The sequence below is a fragment of the Myodes glareolus genome, chromosome 7 (assembly GCF_982192425.1).
Source record: "Myodes glareolus chromosome 7, mMyoGla1.1, whole genome shotgun sequence".
NCBI lineage: Eukaryota > Metazoa > Chordata > Mammalia > Rodentia > Cricetidae > Myodes > Myodes glareolus.
This window is the reverse complement of record NC_142032.1, coordinates 62,623,033-62,635,033: the sequence shown is the minus strand read 5'-3', so window position 1 is coordinate 62,635,033 and position 12,001 is coordinate 62,623,033. Positions and strand designations below refer to the sequence as shown.

At 57.0% G+C, this 12,001-nt stretch overlaps 2 protein-coding genes across 12 annotated transcripts; both read left to right on the top strand.

Annotated features, from left to right (window-relative positions):
• The first annotated feature begins 297 nt into the window (after positions 1–297).
• On the top strand, positions 298–6,585 carry Cracr2b (calcium release activated channel regulator 2B). 9 transcript variants are annotated; one of them, XM_085693351.2, is made up of 11 exons: positions 344–454; positions 857–953; positions 3,545–3,733; positions 3,811–3,922; positions 4,281–4,440; positions 4,860–5,006; positions 5,116–5,221; positions 5,444–5,536; positions 5,691–5,857; positions 5,936–6,007; positions 6,221–6,585. In XM_085693351.2, the coding sequence occupies exons 3-11, from the start codon at positions 3,572–3,574 to the stop codon at positions 6,396–6,398; spliced, it is 1,197 nt and encodes a 398-aa protein (XP_085549477.1). In that variant the 5' UTR covers positions 344–454; positions 857–953; positions 3,545–3,571; the 3' UTR covers positions 6,399–6,585. The 9 variants fall into 9 exon arrangements, with proteins under 9 accessions (XP_085549476.1, XP_085549475.1, XP_085549477.1 ...); XM_085693349.2 differs by lacking the exon at positions 857–953 and having other exon boundaries at positions 299–454; XM_087908281.1 differs by lacking the exon at positions 344–454 and adding an exon at positions 1,594–1,690 and having other exon boundaries at positions 755–957; positions 5,691–6,007.
• A 750-nt stretch (positions 6,586–7,335) lies between these two features.
• Positions 7,336–11,730, top strand: Cd151 (CD151 molecule (Raph blood group)). Of its 3 annotated transcripts, none has more exons than XM_048457937.3 (9): positions 7,336–7,466; positions 8,408–8,540; positions 9,300–9,390; positions 9,513–9,704; positions 10,024–10,098; positions 10,312–10,416; positions 10,502–10,660; positions 10,767–10,853; positions 10,938–11,730. In XM_048457937.3, the coding sequence occupies exons 3-9, from the start codon at positions 9,307–9,309 to the stop codon at positions 10,995–10,997; spliced, it is 762 nt and encodes a 253-aa protein (XP_048313894.2). In that variant the 5' UTR covers positions 7,336–7,466; positions 8,408–8,540; positions 9,300–9,306; the 3' UTR covers positions 10,998–11,730. The 3 variants fall into 3 exon arrangements, with proteins under 3 accessions (XP_048313894.2, XP_085549482.1, XP_048313895.2); XM_085693356.2 differs by having other exon boundaries at positions 9,260–9,390; XM_048457938.3 differs by lacking the exon at positions 7,336–7,466 and adding an exon at positions 7,899–8,181.
• The last annotated feature ends 271 nt before the right edge of the window (positions 11,731–12,001 follow it).

The following is a 12,001-nucleotide window of genomic DNA, read 5'->3' as shown; positions in this document are numbered from 1 at the left end:
CAGCTGGCGACCCTCTGCTAGGGTCAGCCCTCTGACAAGGACTCATGGATGCCGCTCTGTTTGCCCCGAGGCCTCCTGACTGTCTCTTGGGCAGTGCTTCAAGTGCCAGCTGATAACGTTTAGGACTGAGAACCTCAGTATAATAAAAACTAAAATTTTGGGTTGGAGCAACTCAGTGGTCGAGCCCTTGTCCAGCAGGCACCAGGCCGGATTCCATCTCAACACTAGGGGGAAGATGTTTACAAAAGGTGTCACCCGCACATCCGCTCCACGTGGTGACACAGTGAGGGTGTGGATCAGGGCTGACTTCAGGGCTGGGTCCCTGGGAAGGGTGAAGCTTGTGGAGCTGAGGCCGGGGGACCAGGGAAGCTCAATCCCTGGCCCAGACTGGGCGCCTTGCTCAGAACTTGGTGCTTGGCTCTTCTTTCTCGGTTGTCACACTCCTCATTGCCAGGTGCGTGTGTGCATGTGCCTTTTTTGTCCTGTGATCATACCTGTCACCTTGGGAGTGGTCTGGAGTACCTAGGCAAGGTAGTGAGGTCCTAACTCAAGGGAGCAGCTCACCATGGTTTCCTGAAAGTATCCTCTGCTGGGATGTGTGTGGTGGTGTGCAGTCTCCCGAGGAAGGAGAACTGGGAGGGGTGAGTTTAGCTGTCAGTCTGCAGGACTTGGCTTAGTCCTCCGTGCTCAGCACCTACTTGGCCCCTCCCAAAAGGTGCACAGAGACTGCGGTTGCAGCCCCTAGCCAACAATAACGGTTGGTCTGGTTATGGGACCTGGGACAGCAGGACTGGGCGAGCCGGCCAGGCAGGTCCCTGGCCTAGGTGCCAGGGGCCGCCCCTCCTCTTGTCTCCAGGTCCTGTCCTATAGGGCCAGCCTGTTGTGGTTCTACTTGAGAAGCACAGGGCCCCCCAGCGCCTCTGCAGCCTGTGACACCCAGGCCAGCTTTTCAGGTCAGTTTAGGGGTTTGATGGGGGGCATACCCTTGGAAGTGGATAGATTTCCTCCGAAGTAGAACTTTGGCACCATCTCCTAGAGTTCTCCTAGGCCTAGGGGAACTCTAATCAGGACTGTGCCCCAAAAGGAGCGCTGGGGGCAGACTGCTGAGGCGGCCTCACCGTGGCCTCACACTTACTTCACTCAAACGGGAGTGCCGCTAACGCTCATGTCTTTCGCTAGCATTCAAACTTAGAAGACTCCAAACTGAAAAAGTATAGAGACGAAAAGTCTAGTCTCCCTAGCCCTGGATACAGCCACTGAAAGTATTTGGTCTATTTCCTGCTCGGCATTTTCCTACACACACTTTTGGCACCCTAAGTCTGGATATTCCTGGCCGAGTGGGGGCTGGTATCTGCACCTCCGCGGCCTTGATCCTGTCCTGGAAGGGTCTTGGGGTGGGGGTGAGGGACACGACGTCAACATTGCTGCCTCCTGTGGCTCTCCCGGGAGAGTTAGCCACCCTGGGTCGGGCCATCAAGATAGGGAGAGGCGGGACAAAGCAACAGCAGCGCTCCGGTGGATTCACCCGGACGTACTATCCCGGGGTCTCCCCGCCTGTAAGGCCGCAAGGTCGCTGTGGGTCCGGGCCCCTAGCAGGCTGTCGGGGTCCGGGCAGGGGCGGGGCGCGCCGCGCGTTGCGTTTCCGGGAGGAGCGGCCCGTCTGCGGCAGGTGCGGCGGTGCGGCTCGCAGGTAGGTATTGGTTCGCAGGTCCCGCGGCTGGGGTCCCAGCGCCGCACCTGCCGGACTTCCCTAACCCCAACCCCGGGATCCCCGCCCCGGTGGTCGCGCCTACGGACTGTTGTGTGGAGTGGCGACCGCACGCGTCTGTCTGGGACGCCTGTGTTCCCGAGGTACACCACAGCTAGCCTAGACGTATGTGGATGAGGTTTGCCTGTGGGCCCACCCGCTGGACTCCCCGGAGCATGGCTGCAGCTCAGCTTCCGGCTAGGATGGACCTCCGGTCCTGTGGAGCCCTTGAGCCGTTGCTGACCGTGTCTGGTTGAAGTGAGAGTAGCCGTCAAGGGGCAATGACTCCAGATTGTCCTTTCCTGCTGCTTCCTCGTGTTTGCTTATTGGATTATCATCCCTCTACTCCTGGAATATGGGTAGGGGGACTGAGAAGTGAGATAGCCGGTCTGAGTTGGTGTCACTGGGCTGTAGCTTTGGGAAATCTGAGGTTAGGGCACTGTGGGACACACAGGTGGTCCTGATTAGAGGTGGGCTGTTCATTCCAGGAGGTGAGAGGGAGGCCCCAGGGGAAGAGAAAAGGATCAGAGGCTGTCTTAAACCAAGATGTGGGGGTGTTTCTTACAAAAGCTGTCCAGTGCCTGGGGCTGGGACCTTGCACCTGCACCCTTAAGGCCTCATTGGCAGGTGGGAGTGGCTGATGGAGTTTACTCTCTGCTTGCCAGCTGTCAGAAGGCCAGGGTATCACAGGCTGGGGCCTGAGGCTAAGGACTTGGTCAGGAGTGATTCCATCCTCTTCCTTAGGCAGCCCCAAGTCCCAGCTCGGGCTCTCCCAAGTCCAGGATGTGGCCGATCTTCACCCTCTGGCCCTCTGTCACTGCAAAATCTCTCTCCTGGCTGCCAAGAGCTGGTCACCTATTTCTACAAGTCTTCTGTAGCAACTCCACCCTTTCACTTTTCTCCTCTTCCTCCTTTTTTGATTCTTAGAGACAAGGCTTCTTTGTGTAACAGTCCTGGCTGTCCTGAAACTCACTTGGTAGATCAGGCTGGCCTCGAACTCACAGAGATCTGTCTTCCTCTGCCTTCTGAGTGCTGGGGCTACAGGCTTGTGCCATTATGCCTGGTTTCTCATTTCTCTCTCTCTCTCTTTCTTCTCTTTCTTCTCTTCTCTTTTCTTTCTTTCCTTTTCTTTCTTTCTTTCTGTCTTTCTTTTTTTTTTTTTTTTGAGATAGGATCTCACTACATAGCTTTGGATGTCTTGGAACTTGCTGTGTAGAGCAACCTGGCCTTGAACTCTACCTAACTTCACCTCCAGAGTGCTGGGATTAAGAGTGTGTGCTGCTGGGCGGTGGTGGCATACAGTTTTAATCCCAGCACTTGGGAGGCAGAGGCTGGTGGATCTCTCTGAGTTCAAGGTCAGCCTGGTCTACAGAGTGAGTTCCTGGACAGGCTCCAAAGCTACATAGAGACACCCTGTCTCAGAAAATTAAATAAAATAATAAAATAAAAGTGTATGCCACCCCTATGCCACCTCAGGACAACCAGGACCATCACAGAGACAAACCCTGTCTCCTAAACCAAAAACAAACAAAGTATATGCCACCATAGCAGACTCACCCTCACTTTCTCAAACCAGCTCTGTCCTGGGAGCTTTTCCCCCAAATCTCAACTTCCTGAGATGGTTGGTCCTGGGCAGCAACTCTGCTTCAGCCCAGCCCAGTGACATAGAGCACCCTGTCCGTCACAACGCTTTGCCTTCTGTTCATTTTCCTACCTGGAGCCCTCGCTCTATCTGTACCCTCTGACACACCTTCATCCCCCGCTCCCATGTCTTCTAACCTTCCCTTGGCTTCACAGCACCCACTAGAGCCAAGATTTACTCCTATGGCCAGCCCTGGGCAGCCTGCGCCTGGGGAGGGCCAGCAGGAAGAGGAGACAGAAGGAGTTTCAGCAGGGCATCGTGCAGAAGTGCTGAGGCAGGCCCAGGAGCTCTTTCTGCTGTGTGACAAGGATGCTAAGGGCTTCATCACTAGGCGGGACTTACAGGTGAGCTACAGCTCCCAGAGGCAACCAGGCCCAAGGCCGACCTTGGCTGCTCACCTTGGTCTTTCTTGCCTGGCTAGGGCCTACAGAGTGATCTGCCCCTTACGCCTGAGCAGTTGGAGGCTGTGTTTGAAAGTCTGGACCAGGCCCACACTGGCTTCCTCACAGCCCGGGAGTTCTGCCTAGGCCTGGGTGAGCAGGTCCCAGCCACCTGGAGACCGTATTGACGCCCCTGTGAGACTCTACCCAGTCTGTGCCTTTCACAACTCCCCAAGCATTCCTGTCTACAGTCACCTTGTGAGCTGCACCACCCCCAGCTACTCTGCCCTGTATATGGTCTGCCCTCCCCCAATCCCTTCTCTGCCAACCCAGGTGGGGCGGGGGAGCTGGCTGTCATTTCCCATTCCCAGGCCAATAGAACCAGAACAAGGAAGAAAAACAGGAAACTGGGCCCTGAGAGAGGGCAGGATGTGTTGTATGTGACGGGGGAGTTGGGGAGGTCCTGGGTGTTAACCCACAGTCCTGGTCATCTTTCCTCCCATGTCTGCAGGGAAGTTTGTGGGGGTGGAGTGGGCCCAAAGTGGGTCCTCCTTGAGGACTCCTGAGGAAACCTTTGAGTCAAGCACAGGGGGCTCTCTGGAAGAGGACGACGATGTTGAGACATTCTGCACTTCTTTAGAGAAGCTGGGAGTGGCCCGGGTTCTGGGCGAGTGAGTTGACGATGGGTCCACTCCCTTTTCCCGCTTGTTCCCTCTCCTCAGCATGTTCTGTCCACCTTGCCTGCTTGTCTGTTGCCACGGAATCCCTCGGCCTGGCTAGTCTATCCTTGTTAGTTGTGGCTGTCTGGGAGAGCGGCCTGGCGTGATTTTCCTCAGGATTTGCATTTCAGGAGGCTATAGCCCTGCAGGGCAGGGCGCCACCAGACACCTAGTAACCCACTGGCATAGCTCTCGGTACACAGGCCACCTTGCAGGCTAAGCAGGCATGAGAGCACTCTCCATAGGGATGAGCTGTGCGTAGCCGAAGTGGCCAGTTCTGGGCCACTGGGTTCTCCAGGGGGTTCACCATTCGCAAAGGGGACACTCTCCCCCTGCACCTGCCAGCTCCAGTCTCCGTTCACTCCCTCTAGGCAATGGGCGGTGAGGACACTCTGGGTCGGGCTGCAGCGCGAGCGACCCGAGCTGCTGGGCTCCCTGGAGGAAGTTCTGATGCGCGCGTCTGCCTGCCTGGAGGCGGCGGCCCGGGAGCGCGACGGTTTGGAGCAGGCGCTGCGGCGGTGAGGGCTGGCCTGGCAAGGTTTATTTTTTGGGGGGGGTCTCACGAGGGGACAGAGACGAAACTGGCAAATGATCTGATCATGCCTGTGATACCCCGGTTCCTCGAAGGCGGGAGAGTGAGCACGAGAGGGAGGTGCGCGGACTCTACGAAGAGCTGGAGCAGCAGCTGGGGGAGCAGCAGCTGGGGGAGCAGCGACACCGCGGCCAGAGCCAGGTGGGCCCGCGTATGCCACGCCCAGCCTCGCTGGCTTCTCTGGCTCCGCCTTCCCCGAACTGGTCCCTCCTCGGAGGACTCACCTCCCGGGAGTCCAAGCTGCCCCAAGTCCGGGGAACTCTGCCTCCGCAAGTGCCCCCTCCCGCGCTCTCCACCCCTTTGCTCCCCACCCTGCCTCCTCTGAGCCGGGAGCAGAGGCTCTAGTGCGGCTGTACATCCCAGAAACTAGCCCGGGAGGAACAGAGGGGCCACCTGGAACTGGAGCTGCAGACCCGCGAGCAGGAGCTGGAGCGCGCAGGCCTGCGGCAGCGGGAGGTACGCCCTAGTCAGTTCACGCCTGCATCCTCGCACAGGCGACTTCTTTGGTGGTGGTGGTGTCCTCGTGTTAATGGGCAAAGGGTCCGCTTGGCATTGGGGGGGTGTTGGGGGGAGCGTGGGGAGTCTCCAGCAGCCTTCCACCATTCCCCAGCTGGAACAGCAGCTGCAGGCCCGGACTGAGGAACAGCTAGAGGCACAGGCCCAGCACACCCAGCTGCGTAGGGCCTATGAGGCCGTGCGGGCACAGCTGGATCAGGCGCAAGAGCAGCTCAGCCGACTGGAGGGTGAAGCGCAGGGTCGTCAGGAGCAAACCCAAAGGTGCGATGAGGTGCCTGTGGTGAGGGTAGAGGGTTCCTTCCCCCACCTCGCATCTGGATCACCACCTTCTACCCACAGAGATGTGGTTGCTGTCTCCAGGAACATGCAGAAGGAGAAACTCAGCCTCCTAAGGCAGCTGGAGCTGCTGAGGTGGGTCAGGCCTACCTAGGTTGTGTGCAGAAGTGGTTTCAAGTTCTCAGATATTCTTGCCTCCTACCCATCTTGCTGGAAGTCTTTATGTCTGTCCTATAGCATTCATGCTGCAGTCGGTAGTCCTCTGGACTCAGGGGGACCAACCCATGTTCCCCACTTACTGCCTCCTCCAGGTCTTAACCCCCTCAGTCTCCAACTCTTCTTCTCTAGGGAGCTGAACCTGCGGCTTCGGGATGAGAGAGATGCCTGTGAGACTAAGCTGCTGGGCAGCAGTCACAGGAAGGCTCTAGCTATTGCCCACAAGCCTGGGCCCACCTACTGCTGCTGCTGCTGTGGCTGGGCTCGGCCCCCCAGAAGAGGTTCTGGCCATCTTCCTAGTGCCCGATGACCAGCCCCAAATGACTCACTGGAACTTTCTTATGACCAGTTGGTTATGTGCGGTGGTTGCCTGCTAAGTATGTAGCCAGAAGGCATCACTTGCCTGAAGGAGCTAACCTCTGAGTGGTCAAGACCTTCCGTCTCCATCCTGTCTTCATCTCTGTTTAGCGGACCAATAAAGGCTACTGACCACTGTGTGCTTCTTGCCTTTTGTGTGTCTGGAAAGCACAGCACATTTGTGGTTCATGCTTGGCGGCCGTTGCACAAGGGGACATGGAGAGATTCACAGGTTCACACTAACCTGCCATTCCCGTAGCTGTGGATTCCTGTGTGCTTGTGTATGTTCTGTGATTCTGGTCATTTGCTAAGCCCTTCCTTACCATCCATCTCGGCTGAAGCTCCAAGGACTCAGGTTTCAACAAGCGTCCACTCCCATGCTAGTCCTTATGTGGAAAGGGAGTCTTGCCCCTCACTTTCATGGTCAGCTACATGGTCCAGGCCCTTACTCCCTCATCCTCTGGCACCGTTCCTAGACAGGCCATATGCCCTCCTAACTTGGTACTTCTTGCAGGGCCTCACGTGTCTGTGGGGTTCCCGGCACTCACCACCACACTGGACCTGGAGCTCCCCCTCTGGCATTTCCTCAGCCGCTAGAACCTGCAGCCTCAGAGTGGTTCCCTGACTTTGACTGGAGGAATATTTGGTCTTGGTCTCAGTTCTGGTGGTCTAGGTGCCACCTTCTCCACCTCTCTACTCCCCATCCGGGTTCTGTCTCCCGCCTAGCTCTTCTGTCTCTGAATGAGTAGGGGGTCTTGGTGACCACCGGTGCCCTCAAGTTAACTTTCCGGCCGCACAGACGGGGCAGGTTCCAGGTCTCGCCGTGCTGTGAGGTCTCCCGCGCGCCGTTGCACCAAACGGGTTGGGACTTGCCCTACCCAGGCCGGTCGTAGGCGGGGCTGCGCCCGGGGCGGGGTCGCTTGCGGGGCGTGTCCTCGCAGGCCCCGGGCCGAGCATTCTGAGCACTCCTAGCGAACACTCCTACAGCCGCCGCCGGGGCTGATACTCCAAAGTGTGGTTGGTGAGTGCTCCACGGAGTCAGGTCGTAGGGTGTAGGAATCAGCGTCCCGAGTGCCTCGCGCACCGATGTCTCTAGTCCTCACCGCTGGCCTCGGGGACGCCCAGGAGGCAGCGCCGGTAGGAAGCGCTGCAGGCTCCTTTCCGGAAGATCGACGCCGGGGCGGGAGAGTAGAAGCGGAGGGGGAAGGGAGAGGGCCTCCAGGCTTCTTGAACAGGCCTGGAGGTCCCTTTCATGAAGAAACCCAGAGAGTCAAAATCCGATCACCAGATTCATTGTCCCTGGACACCGGTTCCCTCCCTCTGAGACCGCAGATCCGCCCATTGGCATGGGGGGAGTGGGGAGACGGGGAGGGGCGGTGGTGACTTCATTTCGGTGACGCGGGGATTCCTTGCCTAGCCGCCTTCAGTCCCTCGGTGAGGCGGGTGCCGAGTGCCATGGAGAGCACAGAAGTCCAGGGGCTAAGTGTAGGGCGGTTGTGTCCAGGCCCAGGAGCTATTTCTGGCTGATCGCGGCTCCCACGCCGGCCCTTTCTCAGGAAATTAACATTCAGTCTGCTGACTGTGCCTTAGGTTGCTGGGTGTGTTCAGAAGCAGCACCCCATAGAATCTGAGCTTTTAGAGACTGACCCCGGGGCATGTATTGTGGTCGGGCCTCTGTGTCTTGCCCTTCCTTCAGTGAGACAGCGTGTGTATTTGGGTCCCATTTCCAAATGAAGGTCTGTAATCTCTCCCATCCCCAGTGGTGGACAGTTGATCCCCCTCCCCCTCCAGTCTGCAGTCGGTGCTGTTTGGTGGGGGAGGGACAGTGGTGGATGGGTCTGGAGGGTGGAGCACCTGGAGAAGGCATTTGGTTCCTCCCTAGATCAGGCTGGCCAGCAATGTCCTCTGCCCCACCCTGGTCCAGAAGAAAATAGTAGGCCTGACTGTTATGCCTGCTTCCAGATCCCGTGGCGCTGGAACTCATTCTGACCACTGCGTCAGCCGCCAGAGGAGGAGCGGCACGATCCCACCTGCCAGGTGAAGGGCAGACCACTGACTTTTGACCTGTACCGGTTGGTCTTTCTGACTTACACAGGTGAGTGCTGAGTGCTTGGGCAGAGCCTGCAGGTGGCAGGGGAAAAGTCCTGCATAGTGGCATAGTGCCTGTCTAGAAACCTGGCCTGGGGTGCTCAGCTGAGGTCCGTACTGCATATGGTCCACAGTGCAGACACTGCTATGTCTAGGGCAGGATGTGCCCAGGGGACCTTTTGGGGAATGGCACATCCACATCTATGGAACTGAGGGCCCCCTCCTACTGTCTGGAGGGGAGCTGATTGTGCAGGCTCCACCTACCGGCACCTCTATTGTCCCTGCCCTGGCTGAGAGTAGAGAGGCTGCTCCTTGAACCCTCACTATCTACCTGAGGTCCGTCTGCGCTCTCTGCTTCTCTGCCACATCTGGGGGTATTAGTGCTAAGCAATCAGTCTGATGTGGGGCTCCAGGAATGCTGTGGGGGTGGCAGTCCACAGGAATTCATCCTGATGGTCTGCTGGGTCCCCGTGTCGTCCCCACCCCCGGTTGCCAGTAGGACTGAGTCACCAGATGTTTGAGGGTCTTCCATGACAATTCAATATGGGTGTCTGGCTGTGAGAAGGAGTGTTAGACCTGACCAGTTGTCCAGGAAGTGACTCATATGTTTCCTGGGAAGGCTCCTCTCAAGGCAGATAGCTGGCTGAGCTCCAAACTCTGTTAGTATCTAGGGGTGGCTGCATCCCCTCCTGTCCCATTGGTTTCGAGCTTTCTTCTTAATTGGAGGCCTGGTGCTTCCGGCCGTCTGACTTTCACATTTCTGCAGGCCCAGCATGGGTGAATTCAATGAGAAGAAGGCAACATGCGGCACAGTCTGCCTCAAGTATCTGCTGTTCACCTACAACTGCTGCTTCTGGGTGAGATGCACTGTATTCTCCCTATATCCCTGTTCTTCTTCCTCCTGGAGGCCTGGCCTAGGGACTTGGTCCCAGCTGCCAGACCCAGGCCAAATGTGGTGACCCGTACACATTTCCTACAGCTGGCCGGCCTGGCTGTCATGGCAGTGGGCATTTGGACACTGGCCCTCAAGAGCGACTACATTAGTCTGCTGGCTTCAAACACCTACCTAGCCACAGCCTACATCTTAGTGGTGGCCGGTGTTGTTGTCATGGTGACTGGAGTCCTGGGCTGCTGTGCCACTTTCAAGGAGCGACGGAACCTGTTACGTTTGGTCAGCAGGGCCTGGTGGCACATGGTGGGAGCGGTGGGACTGGGGATGTCTGGCATGGGTTTCGCAGGGGCCCATGGTACTGGTTCTGGGACTTGATTCTGGTTAAGTATGTTACTGCAGGCTGTCCCTGTAGAACTCACTGGGGCGTCCCCTAGCTGGACCAGCTGAGGGCATACACCAGGTCCAGAGAAGTATCAGGATCCAGGTGGCGCCAGTCTGTAGCTAATTGGATTCCTCCTGCTTGGTCTCTTGGGTTGGGACTTGCTTTGTGGTGCTCTGGCACTACGGAACCCCAATTGACTGGGTCCCTGCTTCCTAGTACTTCATCCTGCTCCTCATCATTTTCCTGCTGGAGATCATTGCTGGCATCCTGGCTTATGTCTATTACCAGCAGGTAAGGGCCTGCACTGGCCATAGGGTGGATCCCAAGGCTGACTTAGCACTTATGGGAACGCAGGTATGCATAGGGTGTAGAGTGTCACTAATTTCAGGCTGACCTTGTGCTTGCCCGCCTGGTGACTCTTCTAGTTCTGTCAGTCCCACTGGGGGGGGGGTCCTACCTCCAGCTTTGCCCTTGGGGGGTCTTAGACTTTGATCCTACCCACAGCTGAACTCAGAGCTCAAGGAGAATCTGAAGGACACCATGATCAAGAAATACGAACAGCCAGGCCATGAGGGTGTGACCAATGCTGTAGACAAGCTGCAGCAGGAGGTAGGTCTCCCCCATTACTCTCCAGTTTCCCAGCACGGAGCCATGTGCTGGCAGGCTGCAGGGCTCAGCCACATGTCCCTTGCAGTTCCACTGCTGTGGCAGCAACAATTCTCAAGACTGGCGAGACAGTGAGTGGATCCGCTCTGGTAAGGCGGACAACCGTGTGGTTCCTGATAGCTGCTGTAAGACTGTGGTACCCGAATGTGGTAGGCGGGACCATGCCTCCAACATCTATAAAGTAGAGGTAGGTGGGTGCTCAGCAAGGGGCTAGACTGACTTTTAGGGTAGCAGGGCCCAAAGGGCTGTATGTGGGAGCCACCAAGGTCCACCACCGCTCTCTCCCCCACTAGGGTGGCTGTATCAGTAAGCTGGAGACCTTTATTCAGGAGCACCTGCGCGTCATCGGGGCTGTGGGCATTGGCATTGCCTGTGTGCAGGTGAGGAAACATGGGTGAAGAGGTGGGAACGCTGGGGTGGCTGGTGGTCCGCAGCCCTGTTCACACCATCCTGGCCCTCTGCAGGTCTTCGGCATGATCTTCACCTGCTGCTTGTACAGAAGCCTCAAGTTGGAGCACTACTGACCACGGTGCCAGGCAGGCTGCCAGCCTTGCACTATGTCCTACCCCACTACGAAGTACTACTGAGTTAGACTGCTGACTGCCAGAGAGGTAGCTGTCCTCACGCCATCACTACAGCCCCTGGTGACCCCACCTCAGGTGTAGCTTCAAGTGCCTTTCACTGCATACCAAAGTCCCAAGGCTTGAGGCCATGTACTTGCCCCAGCATAAGAGGGGCAGGTATGCCAGTGTTGGGTTAGGCCTCGCTGGTAGAATAGGTTTTAGATTATTTGACAAAAGTGCCTCTTGCCCACAGACTACTTTCCTGCGGGTAGCTGTGATTTACAGTAAGTCTGGGGAGAACTTGGGTATACCACCTGCATGGTGGGCAGAAGCAGATGGGAAGGGCCGTTATAGGTGGGCTAGGTACCTCTCATGTCTGCCCCTGGGAACCCTCAGATCTGCTTACCCCAAACCAATGGGGAAAGTTGAGGGGAACTTCATCCAACCCCACTGTATATGCCTTGTCCTCTCCACCCAGGCCTCTCTTGCTCCTAACAGCCTCGGCCCTGACTTTTCCCCACTTCTGAGAACATCATGCAAATGCCCCATGTTCCTGTACACTGTCTCCTTTTGGAACATCTCTGCATGGGGCATGGCTGTTTTTCATCCACTACTGTATCCCACATGCCCACACATGCTCCTGCTATGTAACAGGTGCTCATTTATTTACATAAATAAAATGTATAACGGCCGAGTCAGCCTGCTGACAGGACGAGGGAAGCGTGGGGAAGCCCAGTGGCAGGGGTGGTTAGGCTGACCTCTGCTAGCTGGAGACTCCAGCTCACTGTGGCCTGGATTGAGCCAGGTAAAGGATTGCCCATACATAACGGCGAATGTACTCTTAGAGTCGACTCCTATGCTGTTTAGTGCCAGCTGGAGGAGCAGGGTCCTAGCGGCCCTCTGGAGTCCAGCCCAAGGCAAAGCTTTTCTCTTTAAAAACTAGTGTGTATGTGCGTGTATGCCCA

Excerpts from the sequence above, each read along its gene's own strand:
- Cd151 (XM_048457937.3), top strand. The coding sequence starts at position 9,307 with ATGGGTGAATTCAATGAGAAGAAGGCAACATGCGGCACAGTCTGCCTC. Across the intron at positions 10,661-10,766 it reads CCAACATCTATAAAGTAGAG|GGTGGCTGTATCAGTAAGCT; the intron begins GTAGGTGGGTGC and ends CTCCCCCACTAG. Across the intron at positions 10,854-10,937 it reads TTGGCATTGCCTGTGTGCAG|GTCTTCGGCATGATCTTCAC; the intron begins GTGAGGAAACAT and ends GGCCCTCTGCAG.
- Cracr2b (XM_087908281.1), top strand. The coding sequence starts at position 770 with ATGGGACCTGGGACAGCAGGACTGGGCGAGCCGGCCAGGCAGGTCCCT. Across the intron at positions 3,734-3,810 it reads TCACTAGGCGGGACTTACAG|GGCCTACAGAGTGATCTGCC; the intron begins GTGAGCTACAGC and ends TTGCCTGGCTAG. Across the intron at positions 3,923-4,280 it reads GGAGTTCTGCCTAGGCCTGG|GGAAGTTTGTGGGGGTGGAG; the intron begins GTGAGCAGGTCC and ends CCATGTCTGCAG.